We start from the raw sequence: 24,525 nt of genomic DNA on the forward strand, positions 1-24,525 counted from the left end.
AAAATTAGACCCTTATTGCTGGCACAATAAATGTTTACAATTTTGGTTGTCAATTTCTAAAACACAAATGATATTGAACACCAAAAATATGCAATCTTTATATGAGTTCTGCATAGCTCTATATAATAATAATTATTATTACTATTATTATTACTATTATTATTTTGTGGCACTGAGGATGGGACCCAGGGGCATTCTACCTCGGAAATACACCTCCAGTCCTTTTTTTTTTAAAATGAAACTATGGCCTTTTAACGTTTTCTTTTTTTTTTTTTTAAAGAAGCCCAGAACTTCCTGACTGTGTGTGTGCAGATGGCGTCACCTGGAGCTTGAGCTCCCGCACACGAGTGTCGGAGGTCTGACAATGGCCAAGAACAAATTAAGGGGTCAAAAGTCTAGGAATGTATTTCACGTAGCCAGCCAAAAAAATTTTAAAGCTAAAAACAAAGCAAAACCGGTTACTACTAATCTTAGGAAGATAAACATTGTGAATGATGAGAAAGTTAACAGAGTGAATATAGCTTTTGTCAACATACAGAAGGAACTTGCAAACTTTTTGAAAAGGCTTTCTCTTGAACCTCTTCAAAAAGAGCTGATTCCTCAGCAGCGGCATGAAAATGAACCAGTAATGTTGACGAAGCTACAAGATTAATGGCTCAGTTATAATATAATGGTGATGTATCATATTTCCCCAAAAGATCAATAAAGTAAATGTTTTATACAAAAAAAGGAGGAGGTGTCCACAGAACAAAATCTTTGGACTTAAACCTTTGTCCATCATAGTAGCCTGGTTGAAGATCCATATTCTTACAGAAGAGAAAGTGTGAATTTCTCTAGAGAGCTATTAAAAAAATACTTGGGGGCGGGGAACTATTTCTGAAGCTTAGACAGGATTCCAGGGAGTTGTCAAGGTGCTAGGTACAGGGTGATGGGACAGTGATCACTGCCCAGGGCCTTGGAACGGATCTTGTTGTCACATAATGCAGGTAAGAGAGAACGGGACAGCAAAAAGTAATCAAGGCGCCAACCAACATTCTTGGAGCGAGCATTCATCACGTAAGTCCAGAGGTGTAGGCATAGGCAGTGCTGGGGTAGAGGTGCCGAAAGCAGTCGGCCAGTGGCACAGCCTGCAGCAATTCACCAAAGGCTTGGAGTTCTTGTGGAGTGGAACCAGCATTCTCTTTGTTTCCCTTGGGGTTACGAAGGTCAATTTCTTCGTGAGCCACATTGAAGTCCCCACAGAGCACAAGAGGCTTGCGGAGGCCAAGTCCTTCAGGAACTAGCGAAAAGCTTCATCCCAGCACTGCCGGTCCTCCAGTCTTACCAGACCCCGGCCTGCGTTAGGTACATGGACAGTTACCAGCACGAATGTGTCATATTCGGCCACTATCACCCGGCCTTCCTGATCGTGTTCCTCTTCACCAACGCCGTAAGAGACTTTGAGGGGGCACTGATGGGATAGTAGACCCTCACCCCTGTATCCTTCCTTGTCTGAAGGAGCTGACCCGTACTGATCAGCCCGGACAGTTCTTGAAGTTCAGGTGGTAGTTTGTTCTCTGAACATTTGGTTTCCTGGAGGCACAAGATATCTGGGGCTTCTTCCTTTACCCAGTCTAAACCTTTCTTCTTAATCCAGGCCCGAAGCCCATCCACATTCCAGGAGAGATCTTGAGTGTGGCAGATTTGCCACTGGGTGAGGTTTTCTGATCTGGAGGGTCCTAATACAGGATTGGCCCCTCTCCAGCTTTACTCTTCTTGGCCTCTGGCTCTGTCTTGGGCTCTTCCCTGTCTTCAGCCACCGCTTCCTTTTCCCCACTCTTTGGCATTCCTGCAACAAATGGCCTCCCGGCACTAGTACCACGTCACCCACCGAAACAAAATCTTTATCATGTTGCATTAGATAATTTCGGAGCGCCTTGTATCTTCCTCGCAAGATCTGCCCCCCAGACCACTGACCACCTAATTTAAGAGTCCTGAGTTGGGGTTGCGGGGCAGGCAGCCTACAAACCCCCTACAAGAAGAACAGCAGCCCTATACTAACTCTCCAGTCCTATTTTTATTCTTTATTTTGAAACAAGTTATCACTAAGGTACAGAGGGCCCTACTAAATAGCTGAGGCTGGCTGAGAACCTGTGAGCCTCCTGTCTCAGCCTCCCAAGTACTGGGATTACAAATGTGGGCCACCACGCCCGGCTCTGTAATTCTTTTATTTATTCATTTTTATTATTTTATTTTAATGTTAAGTTCTTATATTAGACCATGAAGATAATATCAGTAGAATTAAACATTACTTTGGATAAAAAAATAAAGAAGTGTAACTTTTGAAACAAAAAATGTTTAAAGTCTAGAAAAACTGTAATTTGCAATCAAATCATGGAAGATATTAATTACTCACTGAAGGAAATGGACTGCAATTGCACAAAGAGAGAATAGGTGGGGTTTTTTTGTGTTTTTTAGTTTTTTTTTTTTTTTTTTTTTTTTTGGTGGTACTGGGAGTGGAACCCAGGGGCCTTTTATCCCTCGGCTATACTACCAGACCTATTTTTATATTTTTTATTTGGAAACAGGGTCTCACTAAGTTGCTGAGAGCCTCACTAAGTAGCTGAGGTTGGCTTCGAACCTGTGCGATCCTCCTGTCTCAGCCTCCCAAGTGTGGGGATTACAGGCATGTACCACCACGCCCAGAGAGAATAGTCTTTTAAAAAACAAAATTGATTTGATTTATGAAGAATGAAAGAAAAGGATATATAGCATTTTCTTTTTGGAAGCATTAAAGAAATATGAACATTCACAAGATATAATTTCTTAAGGTAACTTTTACTTTAAGGTAAAAGTTTTATGTATACAATACTTTTTTATGTTATACAATATGTATTTTAATAAGAATTAATGCAGGAAGTTGGCAAGAGTAGTTTCTGTAGACACTTCTAAATCATTGAATTTATAATTTTCTGCCCTGGGAGGGTTCACCACAATAAAATAAGTATACCTATGCAAAACACCAGCTAGTTCCAGATTTGAGGTTCATCATATATATATATGATATTGTCAGTGTTGGGATAGTTAGGAGAGCAAGGTGCCAAGAAATGCTTTGGCAGGGAAAGCACTTTAAAACTTGCTTCCAATTTTTTTCTCTTGTTATTATGCCAAGTTCCCAATTGAGCAAACAGTAGCGTTAAGTGCTCCATGGGGATCCCACCTCCCACTACTCTCAGTGGATTCATTATCTCAGATTGCAAATCGTTTTTTTTTAAAGTAAATGACTTTGTAAAACATTGAATATGGAATTGTATGCATAGCACCCTTATTAGCCACATTTAAAAAATATCCTAAGTGCCTAAAACCAGTAACCATGTCAGATTGCAAATTATCAAGTCATCACATCCTCTAGCTGTCTCTAGATCGTAGTCTGCAGTGGAGAGTTCTGTCAGCCATGGTCCCAGCAGAACATAGATGGCATGCTCCACCTGGGATGTTGGGAGACGTTTAGCAAAGCAACATTTTACAATGTGGGAAAGATTTAGTGAGTTCAAGAGATTTTTGTTGTGTTTATGTATGGACAATCCTGCTACCCTGGACACAGAGGAGAGCTTGTTACCAACCCAAGCCTGTAATGGAAAGCAGAGAGAGAGAGAGGGGGAGAGAGAGAGAGAGAGAGAGAGAGAGAGAGAGAGAGAGAGAGAGAGAGAGAGAGAGAGAGGTTCTTCATGCATATGGCCATCTCAAGTGTTGTGTTGTGATCACTGGTACAAGCAGCCTCATATGTTCCCACTGTGAGGAATTTAGGGGAAATTACTCCAAACAAATTATGCTCTTCTCTCTAATTCTCAGATAATGACTTCTCTCAGCTGAACCCAACCAATACCACAAATCAAGAAATCTCCTTGATTCAACTCTAGGCAAACAACACAGACTAGAAACTACTCAACAAAATGTGCAAGAGGCTCTTTTTTTAAAATAAATTTTTATTGGTGCATTGTAGTCATACATCTTAATGGGATAAAAAACTTATGGAGATATACATGCACACATCACCCAATCAGCCCCTACCCATTCTCTAACCCCTTCCCTCCCCCTCCCTCCTACCCCTGCTTGGCTTCCTGATTGACTTTGATGTGTTTAAGTACATCAGGTGCTTTAAAGAGTTTCCCTTATCCTCCCTCTTATCCCCTCAGATATGTCACCTTCTTTGCTCCTCTATAGGGCCCCTTCTTCATCTAGAGTTCCTCCTGTTACCCATTTCTCCCTAATATTTTGCACATTAAGAAAAGCATCTGATTTCTTATTTTTTGTGACATTTCACTCACAATGCCATAATTTTGTTCTCCCTTATGGCCGGGCAAAATTCCACTGTGTGCATATCCCATAGTTTTGAAAACCACACATCCGTTGAAGGACATCTTGGCTGGTTCCACAGTTTGGCAATGGTGAACTGTGCAGCTATGAACATGGTTGTTTGTGCATTAGTTTGGTATTTTGGTTTCCATTCTTTATTTGTAGATATCCAGAGGTGGTATTGCTGGATCATATGGTAAGTTCGCTTTCCTTCTTCTGAAGATTTTCTATACTGTTCTCCAAAATGGTTGCAACCAAATTGCAATCCCACCAACAATGTATTAGAGCTTCTATTTCTCCACACTTATGCCCACTTACTGAAAACCCGAAAACCAGAAGGTGAGTAAGTTTGACAGGATGATCCACTCACAACCATTTTTTTTTAATAGAGGTCACTTGGGTCTGGAAATCTGCTGATAGATTAGGTGAGGCAGCAGCAGCTTCTATTGCTTCCTGGCCACACAGTTGAGGAAACCTGCTGGCCCTTTGCTGTGAAGCAGGCCCCAGTTACAGGCCTGCCACACAACAGGCTGCGGGCCCAGCCTTGCTGGCTCCAGACCCGGCCTCGCCACCTGGCAGGCTCTGGTTACTGTCACTGTAGGCATGACGTTTACAGAGGTTCCTATTTTCCTCCATATATATATATATATATATATTTTTTTTTTTAAGTAGGAGAAAACAGCACATGTCATTTGCAGAAGCTGAGAGCCCAATTCCCTAGCAGCAATGGATTTTATCTCCCCACTGAAAGTGGAGGCTCACAGCCTCACCATGGAGAGCGGGATCTGCTGCTCCAAGCACACCCTGACCCCTAGTGCAGTGCAGAAGAGCTCAGCGGCCATGAGCTGAGATCTCCTTGGACCTCTGGCACAGTGAATTGGCCCAGCAATACGGGCAGAGCTCCCTCTGACTTGCCTGTACATTTTTCTTACATAGTATGTTGTCCAGAATTTCTGCACATGTGCAGCAAGAGCAGTTTACTTTTAGGGAGATATTTTCAAAAATTCAAGGTGGATTGGATTGGGTCTGTCTGCCTCTCCCGAATACTGGCTGCCACTACTACCGCCATTTTGGTCCATCTCTGCAAAACTTTTTCTTACATAGTATGATGTTCAGAGTTCCTAAGCATGTGGGGCAGGAACAGTCTACTTTTGGAGAGATTTCTTCAAAAATTCAGGGTGGATTTGGTTGGATTTGTCTGCCTTTCCTGAATACTGGCTGCTACCGCCCCCTTCTTGATGTCTCCTAGAGTATGTTGTTGTTAAGTATTCCTGTGCATGGGTGGCAGGAGCAGTTTGCTTTCTGATCTCTTCTGGGATATCCCTCCAAAAATCACATTTCTTGCAGTGGCGGGCGCCGTGCTGCAGTCTTGCCTTTAATTCCACCATTTTCCACTCTCTCTCCTATATTTAAGATAGGAAGTCATGACTGGAAATGTTTCTGTGTGTTGTTCCATTCAGCTATTAAATAAAAATCTGTTGTCCAGGGTTTCTCAGGGGGATGCATATCCTATTCGGCTGCTACTAACCATCACTGCTGGGGTTGTGGTTTCCATTGCAGCAGCAACTGCAGCTGCCACCATCTTCCTCCCTCTTCAATATTTTTTAATAAAAGAAAACAGTATGTGTCTTTTGCAGGAGTTGGGGGCCCAAGTACTTAGTAGCAATGTGTTTTATCTCCCCACCAAGAGCAGAGGCCCACAGCTGCACCATGGAGAGCAGGTTCTGCTGCCCCAAGCGCACCCAGCCCCAGCGCTGCACAGATGAGCATGGTGGACGTGAGCGCCCTTGGATCCTGGGATGCATGGCACCAGCTCATCCGACTATGCGGGGCTCCATCTGACATGCTCCAAACATTTTTCTTACATTACACAGTATGTTATTCAGAGTTCCTGACCATGTGGGGCAGGGAGAGTCTACTTCCGGGGAGATTTTCTCAAAAGTTCAGGGTGGATTAGAACAAATTTACCTGCCTCTCCCGGATACTTGCCTCTGCTGCTGCTGCCATCTTGGCCCTCCTCCTGAGCATTTTTCTTACATAGTATGTTGTCCAGAGTTCCTGAGCATGTGGGGCAGGAGCAGTCTTTTTTGGGGGGGAGATTTCTCCAACAGTTCAAGGCGTGTTGGATTGGTTTTATCTACCTCTCCCAAATACTGGCTGCCGCTGCTGCTGCCATCTCTGCTATCTTGGTCCATCTCTTCTTTCTTATATTTTAGTTAGGAAGTCATGACTACAAATGTCTCTATATATTGTCCAATTGCTATTAAACCAAAATCTGATGTCCGGGTTTTCTCAGAGGAATAACTGTCCTATTTGGCCACTGCCGGCTAATGTTGCTGCGGCCACCATCTTCCCAGAAAAAAAAAATCCGAGATGTTCTTGATTTGAACTGAGATCCTGCATTTGGACCCAGAAGACCATACTAAACTAAAAGCCAAAAACTTATGCTTAGTATCACATAATCAAACTTAAAATTTAAAAAAGCAGATAAATCCCACAAGTCACATATAAGTAGGAATGCATATTAATTATATATATTATTGGGATTTATTGTGATATTTCCATACATGCATATACCGTGTGTTGGTCACGTCCAACCACCCTTGTCTTATTGGGGTTTTGAATGTCTTCTATATGTGTATATTCATCTCATTTTTTATGTTTGGGAAATTCTCTTATATTGGTTCTCTGAAGAGATTTTAAATTCCCTTGGTTTGTGCTTCTAGAGCTTTTTTAGTGCCTGTTACCTATAAGTTTGGTTGGTTCATATTATCCCAAGTTTCTTGACTATTCTGATTGTGTTGTCATATTGTCTTCTCTATCTTGCTGATGGTGTGGCCAGTTTTAAATGAGCTGTCTTCTAGGAGTGGTACTCTATTTTTCATGTGATCTAGTCTGCCAGTACTCTGTATTGTTGATGTCTATTGTTGTGGAGTTGTGGCGTTTATTGTTTCCTTGTTGGTCTTTGTTCTCATGCCTTCAGGATGCTTACATTCATATCTCTGTTGCGTTGGCATCTTCTTCCTCATTGTGTGGGAGTCCTATGCTTATCTGATGTCTTTTTATAATAAGTCCTGTGCTGAGGGTATATATTCGTCTCAATGAATCTGTCTCATATAATCAGAATTTTTAGTTAGTCCACCAGAACTTCTCTATGGGATATAGTTCTTACTCAGTGTAGGCAAGCAACAGTATCTTATTGGATACTGGATTCCATGCTCTCTCTGCTCAAACTCAGCAGTGCTAGAGATTATAACATTCCAAGCCTGTGGCTCAGCTGGCTGAGATGTAATGTCCCGCAGATACCACCAGGGCTCTCTGTTGGTTGTGATCCCATGAAACACTCCTGGCTTCTGGCCTCTGGTTTCCATGGTCACTGGGCTCAGACTCAGCAGGGTCAGAGATTATAATGTTCCAAACCTGCAGCATTGCCTCCTGAGCTTTAATGCTCCAGGAACTCCATTTTTACTCTGCTAGCTGTGGTCATTTGAAATTCTGTCTGCCACTGGCATCAGTGATTACCAAGCACAAACTCCACTGGGTGAGAGATGATAGCATTTCCAACTTTTAGCATGGTTGTCTGAGTTAAATTTGCTGCAGGAACATCATTGCTGCTCTGCCAGCTGCAATCACTTGAAACCCTGCTGGTCTCCTGGCCTCCCTGCTCTCGGAGCCCAAACTCCACCAGAGGAGAGATTGTACCATTCAAATTCTGGGGTATAGGTGACCAAATCATTAAGCCCCAGGGACACCAGTTCTGCTAAGGCAGCAGCGATCATATGAGACTTTGCTGGCCACAGGCTGGCCTTGGCCTTGAGGCTCATGGCACCCAAGCACTGACAGTCCAGTGGTGATCGCTGGAGATCCTGCAGCAGTGGGGTGGACTGCTGATTCCATATTCTGCCTGAGTGTCCCTAGGCAATGTTTGTTAATTCACTTTTCTGATTTGTCCAACTGTAGGCCCTGCCCTCACCTCTGCAGATATGGTCTGCAAACTCACAGACCCCATAAGTTTGGTTGCTGCTATGTGAGTCCCTGCAGCCATGCAGGCTCCCACTGGGATGGTTTGTAAACTCACCATTGACGAGGCCAGTTGTAGCCACACAGGTCCCTGCAGGAAAGGGTCTATAGTTTCTCAGTCTTGATGAGTTCAGCTGCAGTCACAGGAGTTCACTGAGCGTTTTGGCTGGGCAGTCTGGAGACTTACTATCATCTTGACAAAGCTGATTTTAGCTACTTGAGTCCTTGCAGGAAGATCCTGTAGTTTCTAGGTCTGAATAAGGTGAGCTGAAGCCACAGGAGTTCACTGGGCACTTTGGTTGTGTGGTATGTGCTTTTGAGGTTTTTAAGTGTGGAGAGAAGAATGTGATTGTGTTTTTGTATTGGTTCTCTGAAATCAATGACTTGACAGGATTTGGATTTTTTCTCCCTCCTCCTCCTCCTCCTCCTCCTCCTCCTCCTCCTCCTCCTCCTCCTCCTCCTCCTCCTCCTTTCTCTTGAGTTTGTTTCTAATAACTGCTGGTTTCCAGCAGCTATCAGCTCCACCGTGGGCTCACCAAGATGGCGCCTACCTCAGCTCTCAGAGCATCAGCTTAGATGCAAAAAGCTATTCTGAATCCTCTCCTTTTTGTGGTCTCAAAAGGACAGCTAACTACGTTTGGCTGTCTTTCCTCTTTTGAGTTTTGACTGTGCTTCTTCTCTTGTCAAGAAGGAGTCTTTCCACTGGTTGTATTCCGAGTTTCGGAGCAAATAAAACATGCTGCCTTCCTTTATCACACCATCTTTGACTCTTCTTCTGAAAACTCTTAACTGTGGGTGACACCATCTGTACATTGAAGGCTTAGGAATTTATTCTAGTCTCGTAATCTGGCTTTGTATTTTGGGACCTTTCCAGAAATTCAAACCAGCTGCTTATTTTTTCTGAGTCTGTTGTCGCTTTTACTATTTTAGCACTAGATGGCAGCATAAGTCTAGATTTTCTGTGAGTCCAGAGTTGGTATTTTGTCAGTTCTTTTGCACTAGAGGGTGATTCTCACCCAGACCTGTCTCAAATCTTCAGTTTATGTGTTCATCATGTATTAGGCGAGCACCTACTCAGGGTAGTCTGTTCCTGCAAGCCTTGTCCTGGAGCTCAAGTGCCTCATTCCATGGGCTGTGATCAGAAACCATGGAATTCCTCCTGGCTATCACTGTAGATGGGCCAGCCTAGGATCCTGCTCTCTACTTGTGGTCATGAATACTGCAGTGCCATCACATCCCAGGTCCACAGCCCACTGAGACAGGTGCAGTACTGGGTGAGAACCAATCCACACGGCAACGACTTGCCTACTGCTGAGGTGGAATTGTGGCTGAAGATGGCTGCAACCAGCCACAGCAATGTTCATTGGGTCCAATACACAGGAGTGTGCACCTCCTCCTCTATGGGGCTGTCCTGGAGGCTCCATCTATGGACACTGGCATGGCTTTCTTAGCTCTTTAAAGAAAATTTTGTGTGCAAATAATTATCCAATTGATGTGTCTCTGGGGAGACCACCACAGTAAGGCCTTACTCAACTTCCATTCTGCTCTGCCCTCCTCAATTGAAAAATTTAATTCATTGATATCCATGGAAATTACTGATTGGTAAGCACTTCCTACTGTTAATTCCTTTTGGGTTGCTTTGTCAACCTTTTGTTCCTTTCTTCCATTGTTGCTATCTTTCATTGTGATTCTGTGATTTTTTTTTATTAGAATGCAGAAACATATTTTTTGAAAATGTATTTCAGCACTTATTTCATACAATATTATAACTTGTTTTGAGGGATAATTTATTGAGGTGGACTATGGGATAAGACGATATTGAATGCAAAAGCAAACAAATGACAGACCGGAGATGCAGAAGAGTTCAGAAAATGGAAATACTATAGTACCTGCTGGAGTTGGCAGAGGACGTGCTGGTGACTGTAGTGTAGGCATCCAGCGTAGTGGTTGAAAAAGGAATCATGGGAAGTGGAGTTAGAAGGCTTTATGAGTAAATTTAATTTTCTCTATGCAAAATATTGTGAGTCAGCCAGTAATTTTCAGATTATTTTTCACAACTCTTTTACAATAACTAAAGTTTAACAAGATATTGAGGTCTCGAGATAACTAGCAAAAATTGCAACATCCAGAGGTGTTAAAATTTTCATATGTGTTATGCCAATCTTAATAAGGACAAAGATGTTCAGATCTTAGTTTTACATCAAATAAATTCCTAACCTATTAACTTAATTCTCCCTAATTGAAATTTCACTTTCGTTTTATGTGTGTGTGTGTGTGTGTGTGTGTGTGTGTGTGTGTGTGTGTATAACTTTCCTTAGGTTAAATTTTGAGTGTTTGATCAAAATTTGAGCGTTATTTGATAATAATATGAAGATAAAGTGTTTACTTCTCATATTAGTTATCCATATTTCTACCTAGTGCTCTTTATTCGTACAAACTCTGACTTGGACTTACTTGCTCCACCATATCTAATGCTTCTTTGCTCAAACTTAAGGCCTAACTGGTCTCTGTGACTCTACCTTGGAATTCTGATTATCACAGTTTGAAAAGACATCAGATTTATTTTAGTTATGAAGGTTTTTTTTGAAGAAGAAGAATCCTGTTTACCTTTATTTTAATTATCCCTCTTAGATTAAGATGCACTTATGTCTTACAGTATTATTTATGCAGAGCTGAAGAAATCTCTACCGTGGAGAAAACCATTGCTAAAATATCTTGATATTTACTTAAAGACCTTCCCAAGTACATATCTGCATTCTTCAGTGTCTTACCACTGTAGATGGCATTTATACTTCTTTTGGTGTGTGTGTGGTCTGAGGGTGGAACCCAGAGGCTTTTTCTACTCTCGGGCTATACTCCCAGACCTATTTAATACTTTATTTGGAAACAGGTTCTCACTAAGTTGCTGAGAGCCTTACAAAGTAGCTGAGGCTGGCTTCAAACCTGTGTGATCCTCCTGTCTCAGCCTCCCAAGTGCTAGGATTACAAACATGTGCCACCACACCCGGGGACATTTATACTTCTGAAATGAGCAATCCTATAGCTCTAGAAGGTAGTCTACACATTAAATAGCCAGAGACAGAGGATAATTTCAGCAATCAGTTAGACAACTGTAATCAATCTTAATAGTTAAGCTTTTAAACACAGATATTGCTAGGTTTTGCCCACAAAGCTAAACATTACCATTTATTTCTCTGAGACAGAGAAAGTCACAGGATATCTTAACAAATGAAAATGATCAAAAGTATTATTTAACACAACAGAAATATATTTGTGTGCATACAAAAATTTTTTTAAACTTTTTATTGGTGCATTATATTCATACATCATACTGGGGTAGAAAACTTGTGTGGACATACATGTACACATCACCGATTTCACCCCTACCCAATTCCCACCCCATTCCCTCCCCATCCCTCCTTCCTTTACTTGGTTTAGTGGTTGACTTCGATACGTTTTGCAAAAAAAATTTTAATGTGGTAATTTAGTCAGCACTCAACCAGAAATTAGCTGATTTTTAAAGTTACTTAGAATTTTTTTTATAAATTAAGTGTACAAAAGCCCAATGGTCTCAAGAAAAGAGCAGAACCAGATGTTTTATTTTCCAGAGAGTGAATCAGGCTGCAGTGAATTTTTGTTTGCGAAAGCTTGTGAATTTTCTTCCAAGTATTTACTTAGATTTAAGTGGCTTTTCTTCCTTGACAAGTGTTTATTCACTGAGCAATATCATATTACATTCATCCTATATTAGTTCTATGCCAAATAACCAAAAATACATTATTTTGCCTTCACATATCACAACTGTTTTTTATTTTGAATTTGGGGTATGAAAGTCCAAGTAGCAGACTTGAACTTTTTAAATGATATGTATTTTAAATATCATTTGCATTCAAGATTTGCACCAATAAAAAGTCTTATTGCTTGTTCGTGTAATTAAGGTGTTTTGAAATTGTGGTGCATGCTTGTAATCCCAGTACTTGAGAGAGAGACAGGAGGATCACAGGTTCATGGCCAGCCTCAGCTACTTAGTGAGACCCTCTACAACTTAGTGAGACCCTGTTTCAAAATAAAGAATAAAAGATAGGTCTGGGGATGTAGCTTGAAGGCAGAATGCCCATGGGTTCAATCCCCAGTACTGCAAAAAAAAAAAAAAAAAAAGAATACAAATTACTTCTCATATCAATTCTTTCACAGTTTGAATTTGAAAAGGCATTTCTGAAAGTTTTCATTCATAAACAAAATTTTTCCATGTTGAAATTAATTACTAACATCATTTCCTAGTTCTTGCTATGATTCAAAAATCTCATGCTTATGATATTTAAAAGGAACATGAGAAAACTCATCCTACCTTTTGTCTCTGCATTGTATCCAATTAATGGATTGTATCCAGTATTTAACTATAATTTTTCAATTAAAAGTACATTACCAGTGCACATTTCTTATTTGACAAGATTTATAGTGCCTTTAAAAACGACAATAGCATGTAAATAAACTGAGGTTGACAAACTGTGAGTCTGCTAAAGCAGAGAGTATTCCACTGTGAACACACAGTGTTAGCATGCTGCCCACATAGACACGGGCCAAACTCAAAGGGTGATATAATATTTTTCAGGTTCTAGTTATGGAAAGCCCTCTGATTCTGTTTTATGCCATTGAATTTTATGATGTTTAGCTCAAACTAATGAATTAATGTTATAATTTAAATAATTTGTCTATATATGCATATTTATTGCTATCACCAGGTGGCAGTTTCCTTGGTTCTTATCTTCTCAAAAAAAAAGATTTCATTTGAGAGACGCAGGTAAGGTGAGCATAAAGGATCTATTTAGCAAAGTAGGTGGGTCCCAAGAGAGGAGGCTGCGCTGAAAGGGTGAGAGTGTGGCACAACCCAAAGAACTGTGGGTGGTCTGTCCCATAGGGGAGGGTTAGGTGATGTGGCTTCCATGTGGCCTTGCCACGCCTACCCTCAAGTTTTATGTATTTGGGGTGTATATTACTGTTTTACGCCACGGTTTTGTACATCGATGCTAATTCTAAAGTTGTAATACCCCTTTGGTTGTTTACACCTGATTTATTTTAGATTTAAGAAAGTAGTATTTGGCCATGAAGATAGAGTGTTTACGGCCAGGTGATTTTTTTTTTTAACCGCCTAAGTGATGTTTCATCACTCTCAGTAAAGTGAGCCCTATTCTCCATGCTTATATATTTCTTGGTACCTAATATTTCTATTTCAACTAGAAAGGGAAGATTTTAATATTTGCTTAAATATAGAGTGCTTGTATGAGTACATATTATATAAGTATAATCCATGCCCTATTTTGTAAGAAAAATATAAGAAATAAGGACCATGATATTGGGCTGGAAATGTAGCTCAAAGATCCTGTGTGTATTCCTACCATATACAGCCTAGCATGTATAAAGCCCTGAATTTGATCCCTAGAAGTGGGAAAACAAGGAGACATAAATACTGGAGACATAAAATTAGATCCTGAGACAAGAACAAGTTATTAGGAAACCCATGTGCCTACTCCAATAGCTACATAATTTCATCTGAATACTACCAAGATCACTTGGAACTGAAAATGCTCCTCACCAGCTTGCCCAAAGCCCCCTTCACGTCCTTGTTCCTCAGGGTGTAGATGAAGGGGTTGAGGGTAGGAGTCACCACTCCATAGAAGAGAGCCATGAACTTGGGCTGGTCCCTTGTGATGGAAGAGGAGGGCTGAAGGTACATGCTAATGCCTGGACCATAAAATAAAAGAACCACAAGGAAGTGAGAGGAACATGTCCCAAAGGCCTTTTTCCTTCCTTCAGAAGATTTGATCTTAAATATAGCACGTCCAATGCTAGCATAGGAGACAAGAATTAAGCACAGAGGAACAGTTAACACGAAAATGCAGACCACAGAGAGTGCCAGCTCATTGGCCTCCTTCTCACCGCAGGCAGTCTTTATCAGAACCGGTATCTCACACAGCAAGTGGTCCAATGTATTGACGCCGCACAGGGGCAACTGTAGTGTTGCAGTGGCCTCTGGGACAGCATAGGCGATTCCACTCAGCCACACGATGGACGCGAGCAGGATGCAGAGGCGCTGGCTCATGATGAGGGTGTAGTGCAGAGGTCTGCAGATGGCCACATAGCGGTCAAAAGACATAATGACCAAAAGCAGACATTCTGTGCTCCCCATTATGCTGAAGAAATAAAGCTGAACTATACACCCAATGTAGCTGATGGTCTTCTTGGAGCTTCCCAGGTTGAACAGCATCTGAGGCACAATGCTTGTGGTGTAGCACATGTCCAGAAAGGAGAGGTTGGTGAGGAAGAAATACATGGGGCTGTGGAGGCGGGGGTCTAACTTGGACACCAGGATGATGGCGATGTTTCCCATCATGGCCGTGGGGTATGTTATCAGAAGAATAATGAACAGAGGAAGGTCCAGCCAAGGATAATTGGCAAAGCCTAGCAGAATGAACTCTTCAGGGTGGCTTTCATTTATGAGTGCCATCCTTTTTTATATGTTTCCCCTGTAGTAAAAAAGTGACAAAAATAGGTCTGTTTATTAGGAATGATAAAACATAATTCTCACATAAGATGGGATGAGATATATGGGGCAGATAACACACATGTTCTGGCAGCAGGTGACCAGCTTTCTCTTCAAGAGAGTACAGATTAAAAGCAGTTCCCTTCAACATGTAAGCTAGTCAGCTGGGAACTAAATTTTTTCTCTGTTTAGTAAGCCTGACAAATAGCTATCTCTTTATGTTTTGAAGAGGGTCCGTGAGAAAGAGAAGTCGCTTGATCTGGAAACGCTAAATGATTGTTTTTCAACCATTTGCTGGCATATGAATTAGCTGAGTTGGCTGTTATCCCAAAGCTTATTAGTTTGTAGTTTTAGGTGTGTCATAGAACAGATGAGGCAGGGTACCGTGGATCGTAGGATTTACTCTCAGACGCATGCTGCGAGGAGTCACAGCAATGTTAAGGACAGTAACAGTGTTGATGTTTAATGAGGGAGAAGGAGAACAAAACTTGGCACCGTGAGAATTGTCTCTGGAGTCTCGTTCAACTCCACAAGTTAGTTGAATAATCATATCATCTTCACGGATAGTTAGAAGTCATAGGTGTGTGTGTGTGTGTGTGTGTGTGTGTGTGTGTGTGTGTGTGTTGTGGAGGAAGAACCCCTGAAATGAAATGTTCTTTTTATACACGAACCTTCCCTGAGAATGTATGACACATAATTAACAAATTCCCTCCTTTTTTTTTTCAGTACTGGTGATGAAACCTACAGGTTTCTACCTCCAAACTACACCCTCAGCCCCATTTAAAAAATTATTTTTTAAATAGGGTCTTACTAAGTTGTTGAGGGCCTCACTAAGTAGCTGAGGCTGGCCGGGAGCCTGCGATCCTCCTATCTCAAATGCTCCCAATGCTGGGATTACAAGCGTGCCCCACCACGCCTGGCTAACAGGTGTCTTTTTACTTACCTTATTTTATAAATATCTTTTAGTCAGAAGGAACTGTGGAGATACACTTGAGTTTTTCAAACTTTCAGAAAACCGTGACACTATAATCCACACATGCATATTTAAGAATTAGTCTGAGAACTATTTTTCAGTGGATACAGGTGTCAAATAAAATATCAAGCGTGCCTTGTGAGCATGTTATTTTATGCCTTTCCTGAAACCTCTTGGGCATGGTCTTCACACAGGCTCTTCATTTATCCTCCTGGGTGCATGAAAAGAGGAAGTTCCTGGGGACAGAGCTCTCTATGGAAATGCTTCTCACCTACAGTTAGTTACCCACGGAAACGGGGTTGGAAGCAAGGTGCTTGTTTGATATGTTCTACAATAAATAATCAATTTTCTCGCACACTGGAGGTTAATTTTAAATAAGACATAATCATAGAAGAAATAAAGAAAAGGAATAGCTTATAGTAATATCAGGACTCCTTTGAATGAATGATTCTGGGGAAATTAAATTAGTTCTTTGAACATGAGTTGGATCAATAAAGTGATCTTTCTAATGAGTAGCACTCAAGTTTTATTTATTTTATTTAATTATTTTATTTATTTTATTTTATTTTTATTTTTTAAATTATTTTTATTGGTGCATTGTAATCATACATTACATTGGAATACAAGACTTGAGAGGATATCCAAGCACGTATCATCCAATTAGCCCTCATCCAATCCCCTTCCCATTCCCTCCCCTTCCCTCGATCCCATGCTTGATTGGTGATTATCTTTGATACATTTGTTTACGTATCTCATGAGTTTTATAGAGGTTCCATCCTCCCCTATCCCATCCTCTCTGATTGGTCACCTTAATTGCTTCTCTATGGGCCCTTTCTACAACTTGACCTCTTCCTGTAATCCCTTTCCTCCTAGTTTTTGCTAATTAGGGGAAGCATCTGGTTTTTATTTTCTGTGATAGTTCTCTGTGCATGCTGCATTGCAAATTCTGATCCCAGTCTTGAGGGCCACAGCAGTGGCCTGGCTACCCGGAGGACTCTGATCTCAACCTCGCTGGCTCCAGCACCAGCCTTGCCTCATGGAAGACCCTGATCCTGGCCTCGCTGGCCCCCGCACCAAACTAATCCCTCAGCTGGCTCTGATCCCGGCCTCGGAGGTCCCAGCACCAGTCTTGCTTCATGGCAGGCTCTGATCCTGGCCTTGCTGACTCTGGCACTGGCCTAACCCCTCGGCAGACTCCTATCCTGGTCTCGGAGACCCCAGCACTGTCCTTGCCTCACAGCAGGCTCTGATCCCGGCCTTGCTGACCTCGGAACCAGCCAAACCCCTCGGCGGGCTTTGATACCGGCCTTGGAGGCCCCAGCACCGGCCTTGCCTCACAGATGGCTCCGATCCCGGCCTTGTTGGCCCCGGCACTGACCTAACCCCTCCACAGGCTCCAAACCCAGCCTCGGAGGCCTCAGTAGTGGCTTTGCATCATGGCAGGCTCCAATCCCAGCCTCTCTGGCCCTGACACCAGCCTAACCCCTCAGCAGGCTCCGATCCCAGCCTCTCTGGACCTGACACCAGCCTAACCCCTCAGCAGGCTCTGATCCCAGCCTCGGAGGCCCCAGCACCGGCCTTGCCTCACGGCAGGCTCTGATCCCAGCCTCACTGGCTCCGGCACCGACCTAACCTCATGTCTGGCTCTGATCCTGGCCTCGGAGACCCAGGCACTGGCCATGCCTCATGGCAGGCTCTGATCCCAGCCTTGCTAGCCACTGCACTGGCCTAACCCCTCGGCAGGCTCCTATCCAGGCTGTGGAGGCTCCAGCACCGGCCTTGCCTCACGGCAGGCTCCCATCCCAGCCTCTCTGGCCCTGGCACCAGCCTAACCCCTCGGCAGGCTCCAATCCCGGCCTCGGAGTTCAGAGCACCGGTCTTGCCTCATGGCTGGCTCCAATCCTGGCCTCGCTGGCCCAGCGCTCAAGTTTAAATCTTCAAAATATTTAATGTTTTTACAGCAAGAAGATAAAATTAAAATATGTCTTTTTTTTCTCTCTATCCACACACAAAAAACTTAGAAGTCTGAGACAGGAGGATCACGGTTATTGAACAGCCTCAGCTACTATTTAGTGTGGCCCTTTGCAACTCAGTGAGATCCTGTTTCAAAATAAAGAATAAAAAATAGGGATAGGGGTGCAGCTCAGAGGTAGAGTGCCCCTGGGTTTCATCCCCAGTACTGTAAAAAAACAACAACACCACTACCAAAACTTAATACCTATATGTGTAGATAACAAAAAGATAAAAATTACAAACATAATCTACAAATACATTATTTGAAACACATTCAATATATCAAGTAAAATGAACAAATGGAAAGGTTTTTCCTTTGTAACTTCATCCTTTAATCCATAATATTTATTTATTTATTGTGGCAGTGGAGATTGAACCCAGGGGCATTCTACAATAATCAAAGAAGAAACAAAGCTACACCCCCACCCCTATTTTTTTAATTTTTTGTTTTGAAACAGGGTCTCACTAAGTTGTGGAGGGCCTCTCTAAGTAGCTGAGGCTGTTTGTGAACCTGTGATCCTCATGTCTCAGCCTCCCAAGCGCTGGGATTACAAGCATGTACCACTATGCCCGGCCAATATTTGTATTTCTAAAATGATCAATCTTATAGCTCTAGAAGGTAGTCTACACAGTAACTAGCCAGAGACAGAGGATAATTTCAGCAATCAGTTAAACAAACTGTAATTAATCTTAATAGTTAAGGTTTTATTTATTTATTTATTTATTTATTTACGGGTCTGGGGATGGAACCCAGGGACATTCGACCTCCAAGCAACACCCCCTGCCCTATATTTTTTTATTCTTTATTTTGAAACCGGGTTTCACTGAGTTGCAGAGGGCCTCACTAAGTAGCTGAGGCTGTCCGCGAACCACGATCCCCAGGTCTCAGTCTCCCGAATGCTGGGATTACAAGCATGCGCCACCACGCCTGACAATAGTTAAGCTTTTAAACATAGATATTGCTAGGTGTTGTCCACAAAGCTAAACATTACCATTATTTCTCTGAGATAGAGAAAGACACAGGATATCTTAACAAGTGAAAATGATCAAAAGTATTATTTAACACAACAGATATATATTTGTGTGCATGCAAAAAATTTTAAAATGTGGCAATTTAGTCAGAAATTAGCTGATTTTTAAAGGTACTTAGAATTCTTTTTATAAATTAAGTGTACAAAAGCCCAATGGTCTCAAGAAAAGAGCAGAACCAGATGTTTTATTTTCCAGTGAGTGAATCAGGCTGCAGTAAATTTTTGTTTGTGGTAGCTTGTGAGTTTCCTTCCAAGTATTTACTTAGATCTTCCTCATACCTGAAGGGCTACCAGAAATTCTAAGTGGCTTTTCTTCCTTGACAAGTGTTTATTTATTCACTGAGCAATATCATATTACATTCATCCTATATTAGTTCTATGCCAAATAACCAAAAATACATTAATTTGCTTTCACATATCACAACTATTTTTATATTTTGAATTTATGAAAGTCCAAGTTGCAAACTTGGACTTTTTAAAAAATGATATGTATTTTAAATATCATTTGCATTCAAAATTTGCACCAATAAAAAGTCTTATTGCTTGTTTGTGTAATTAAAATGATTTTAAATTGTGGTGCATGCTTGTAATCTCAGTACTTGGGAGGCTTAGACAGGAGGATCATGGTTCATAGCCAGCCTCAGCTACTTAGTGAGGCCCTGTGCAAATTAGTGAGACCTTGTTTCAGTATAAAGAATAAAAAAATAGGGCTGGTGATGTAGCTTGGAGGCAGAATGTCCATGGGTTCAATCCCCAGTACTACGAAAAAAGGAAGAAAAAAAAAAGAATACAAATTACTTCTCTCTCATATCCATTCTTTTACAGTTTGAATTTAAAAAAGGTATTTCTGAAGGTTTTAATTCATGAACAAATTGTTTCCATGTTGAAATTAATTACTAACATCATTTCCTAGTTCTTGCTATGATTCAAAAAAAACTCATGCTTATGATATTTAAAAGAACCTGAGAAAACTTATCCTACTTTTTGTCTCTGCATTGTACCTATTTAATGGATTGTATCCAATATTTAATTATATATTTTAATTAGAAGTACATTACTACTGCACATTTCTTATTTGACAAGATTTATAGTGCCTTTAAAAATCACAATAGTATTGCCAGGTGTGGTGGCACACGCTTGTAATCCCCGCGCTTGGGAGGTGGAGACAGGAGGATCACACAGGTTCGAAGCCAGCGTCTCTGGCTTAAGAGACCAGAGGTAAAAGGGTTTCCAGGAACACCGGTAGCACACACAAAAATTACAATAGCATGTAAATAAACTGAGGCTGATAAATCGTGAGTCTGCTAAAGCAGAGAGTATTCCACTGTGAACACACAGTGTTAGCATGCTGCCCACATAGACACGGGCCAAACTCAAAGAGTGATATAATATTTTTCAGGTTCTAGTTATGGAAAGCCCTCAGTTTTATGCAATTGAATTTTATGATGTTTAGCTCAAACTAATGAATTAATGTTATAATTTAAATAATTTGTCTATATATACATATACATATTTGCTTAAATATAGAGTGCTTGTATGAGTACATATGATATAAGTTTAATCCATGCCCTATTTTGTAAGAAAAATATAAGAAATAAGGACCATGATATTGGGCTGGAAATGTAGCTCAAAGATCCTGTGTGTATTCCTACCATGTACAGCCTAGCATATATAAAGCCCTGAATTTGATCCTTAGAAGTGGGAAAACAAGGAGACATAAATACTGGAGACATAAAATTGGATTATAAGACAAGAACAAGTCATTAGGAAACCCATGTGCCTACTCCAATAGCTACATAATTTCATCTGAATACTACCAAGATCACTTGGAACTGAAAATGCTCCTCACCAGCTTGCCCAAAGCCCCCTTCACGTCCTTGTTCCTCAGGGTGTAGATGAAGGGGTTGAGGGTAGGAGTCACCACTCCATAGAAGAGAGCCATGAACTTGGGCTGGTCCCTTGTGATGGAAGAGGAGGGCTGAAGGTACATGCTAATGCCTGGACCATAAAATAAAAGAACCACAAGGAAGTGAGAGGAACATGTCCCAAAGGCCTTTTTCCTTCCTTCAGAAGATTTGATCTTAAATATAGTACGTCCAATGCTAGCATAGGAGACAAGAATTAAGCCCAGAGGAACAGCTAGCAGAAAAATGCAGACCACAGAGAGTGCCAGCTCATTGGCCTCCTTCTCACCGCAGGCAGTCTTTATCAGAACCGGCATCTCACACAGCAAGTGGTCCAATGTATTGACGCCGCACAGGGGCAACTGTAGTGTTGCAGTGGCCTCTGGGACAGCATAGGCGATTCCACTCAGCCACACGATGGACGCGAGCAGGATGCAGAGGCGCTGGCTCATGATGAGGGTGTAGTGCAGAGGTCTGCAGATGGCCACATAGCGGTCAAAAGACATCAGAGCCAAGAGGAGACACTCTGTGCCTCCCATGGTGTGAAAGACATAAAGCTGAACCTCACAGCCCACGTAGCTGATGGTCTTCTTGGAGCTTCCCAGGTTGAACAGCACCTGAGGCACAATGCTTGTGGTGTAGCACATGTCCAGAAAGGAGAGGTTGGTGAGGAAGAAATACATGGGGCTGTGGAGGCGGGGGTCTAACTTGGACACCAGGATGATGGCGATGTTTCCCATCATGGCCGTGGGGTATGTTATCAGAAGAATAATGAACAGAGGAAGCTCCAGCCAAGGATAATTGGCAAATCCTAGCAGAATGAACTCTTCAGGGTGGCTTTCATTTATGAGTGCCATCCTTTTTTTTTTTTAATATGTTTCCCCTGTAGTAAAAAAGTGACAAAAATAGGTCTGTTTATTAGGAATGATAAAACATGACTTCCGGGAAGATGGCGACTGAGAAAAGCGGGGCTTAAGAGCCCTGCTAACAACCAATCTCCATTACCACAAAATCAGCGCCTTTCATAGCCAGAAAACACCATCACCAGAGAAACAAAAAAATCACCAGGCTCCAGAGAGAAAGCAGACTGAGAACAGAGCTCAGAGCCACAGAGGAGATACACCGGCCTCACGCCCGAGAACGCGGCAGCAGCGCCATTTGCCGGCGGCAGTGGTGAATTCACCGGACAGCTACAGCAAGCCGAGGGATTCAGAGTGGAACTCAAAACCAAGAAGAAATACGCCAGCCTCACGGCCAAGGGCGTAGCAGCGGCACCATATTGCTACCGGCGGCAGCAGCAGTGAATTCACCGAGTCCAGTACAGCTACATCTGCGTACTCAAGAACAGTGAGTCAAATTGCGGGCCACAGATGAGAAATCCCAGTACTGTACTCCCTGGGACTTGACCCAGTGGGGGAGGGGCAGTGGCAGAGATATCACACCATAGGAGAACGTGCAACCTGGCACCCCCCATAGTCTAAAGCAGCCCCTATCGACTCCCTGGGTCGGAGACTCTGTAATACAACCCAGTAAAGGAGTAGTGGGGTCAGAGATACTACAGACTCGAGATCCAGAGCACCTTAAGCGAAGTCGTAGTGACCCAGGGAAGAACCCAGAGAAGGCACAAACATCCGAAATCATGGGAAAGAGGAATAACACTGGAGCAATGAATGCCCACAACCCCACAACATCAGAACCCGATAAAACAGAAAATCAGAGATTTCTAGAAGATCAAATCAGGAAAATAACTGTAGAAATAATAGAGCTGTTTCTAAAAGAATTCAGAGAGAGCCAAAAAGAGATAAAGGATGCATTTAATGAAGTAAAGGCCTCAATTCAAAGCATGAACAACCGATTAGACAACATGGAGAACAGAATCTCGCTCTTAGAAGATGATCATTCCAAAAATGAATGCATAATTTCTAATCTAGAAAAAAATATCCGACAGCAGGAATCTGACATTGAAGAAATATGGGCCCATTTTAAGAGAGCTAACCTACGAATAATTGGAATAGAGGAGGGAAAAGAAAGTGAAACCAAAGGGATCAACAATCTCTTCAAGGAAGTAATAGCAGAAAATTTTCCAAACATAGAGCAAGAGGTTGATACACAGGTCCAGGAAACTTATAGAACTCCCTTTAGACAGGATCGGAGAAGAGGATCCTCACGCCACATAATTGTCAAAATGACCAATGTGGAAGCCAAGCAGAGAATCTTAAAGGCAGCAAAAACAAAGGGCCAAGTGACATTCAAAGGCAAACCAATTAGAATCACTCCAGACTTCCCAAACCAAGTCATGAGAGCCAGAAGGGCTTGGAGTAACATATTCCAAACTCTGAAAGAAAACAACTTCCAGCCAAAAATTTCCTACCCAGCAACACTTTCTATCAAATTAGATGGAGAAATAAGAAGCTTCCATGACAAACAGAAACTGAAGGAATTTATGTCTTCAAAACCAGCCCTAGAGAAAATACTCAAAGAGATTAACTACAAAGAAGAAATAGGTAACACACACCAGAACCAGAGAAACAAGATTTTCCATCCAACAGACAACTAAGATTGGTTATCTGTGGAGATTCATTATTTATATTAGTCTTTTACCTATCTCTAAATTGTATTGTTTGCCTCTATTGTTGTTAATTTTTAGGATGTCTAGTTGGAATATTAATATACCTTCAGATATAGCATTTGGAAATATTTTATCCCATTCTATTAGTAACTTTTAACTCTGTTTACATTGTCTTTGGATATACAATATTTTTTTATTTTTTAGGGAGTTTGTATACTCTTCTGATGCCTGTGCCATAGAAATCATATCCAAGAAATCACTGCCAATTTCAATGTTGTGAGGTTTTATGACCCAGATTTTCTTCTAAAAGTTTATAGTCTTAAGATTTATATTTAGGTCTTTTATCTATTTTGAGTTAATATTTGTATATGGGATTAGGTAAGGGTCCAATTTTATTCTTTTCCATGTAAGTATTATTTTTCAACAATATTTAGTTAAAAGATTATTATTTCCACCAACAAATGTTCGTGGAAACCTTGTCAAAAATAACTTGACAATATATGGAAGAATTTAGCTCTAGGCTTTTATTTAACTCCAATGGTTTATATATCTGCCTTTAGAACAGTACTATACTTTTTCAATTATTGTAGTTTATATGGTTTGAAATCAGAAAATATATATCTTCTAGCTTTGTTCTTTTTCAAGATCGTTTTGGATATCTAGAGTCCATATTCCATATTAGGATAGATTTTTTTCTGAAAAATAAATATATAAACATATGATAGTTTCACCTAAAATAAATAGAAAAAAATATTCTCTGGTAAGAAAGAAAGCAAAAAGAAATATTGAAACGTTATCTTTAAGTCATCAAAAGCTTGGTATCAGACAAATGAAACTGTTATGTGAAATTATCATTTTTAATTTTGGATAAATTGCTATAATACTAGATGTCAACCACTAAGCCAAGCATGGGAAGGAGGGATGGGGAGAGAATGGGGTGGGGATCGGGTGGGGGCTGACTGGGCGATGTGTGCATGTATGTCTACAAAAGTTTGTATCCCACTATGATGTATGAATACAGTGCACCAATAAAAAAAAAGGAATGATAAAACATAATTGTGTATTGACCACCCACTCACATAAGATGGGGTGAGATTTACGGGACAGATAACACAAATGTTCTGGCAGCAGGTGACCAG

At 41.4% G+C, this 24,525-nt stretch overlaps 3 protein-coding genes across 3 annotated transcripts in view; 1 reads left to right on the forward strand and 2 right to left on the reverse strand.

Annotated features, from left to right (window-relative positions):
- The window catches only part of LOC308273250 (uncharacterized protein), a gene marked incomplete at both ends in the record, with an annotated part of 37,427 nt that extends 15,753 nt beyond the window's left edge, over nt 1-21,674 (reverse strand). The window contains 4 exon segments of the mRNA XM_080710333.1: nt 1,057-1,253; nt 1,325-1,416; nt 1,512-1,708; nt 20,740-21,674. Of these exon segments, the coding sequence (XP_080566459.1) occupies nt 1,057-1,253; nt 1,325-1,416; nt 1,512-1,708; nt 20,740-21,674 (1,421 nt within the window).
- Nucleotides 365-652, forward strand: LOC308272941 (ribosomal biogenesis factor-like; the record flags this gene model as incomplete). The annotated part of the gene is made up of 1 exon (XM_080709982.1): nt 365-652. One exon carries the CDS (start codon nt 365-367, stop codon nt 650-652), a length of 288 nt encoding a protein of 95 aa, XP_080566108.1.
- On the reverse strand, nt 13,922-14,860 carry LOC308272925 (olfactory receptor 2B11-like; the record flags this gene model as incomplete). Its single annotated transcript, XM_080709966.1, has 1 exon — nt 13,922-14,860. One exon carries the CDS (start codon nt 14,858-14,860, stop codon nt 13,922-13,924), a length of 939 nt encoding a protein of 312 aa, XP_080566092.1.
- Nucleotides 21,675-24,525: the final 2,851 nt, after the last annotated feature.

The sequence above is a fragment of the Muscardinus avellanarius genome, assembly GCF_963383645.1.
Source record: "Muscardinus avellanarius genome assembly, chromosome: 14".
In the NCBI taxonomy this organism is placed as follows: Eukaryota; Metazoa; Chordata; class Mammalia; order Rodentia; family Gliridae; genus Muscardinus; species Muscardinus avellanarius.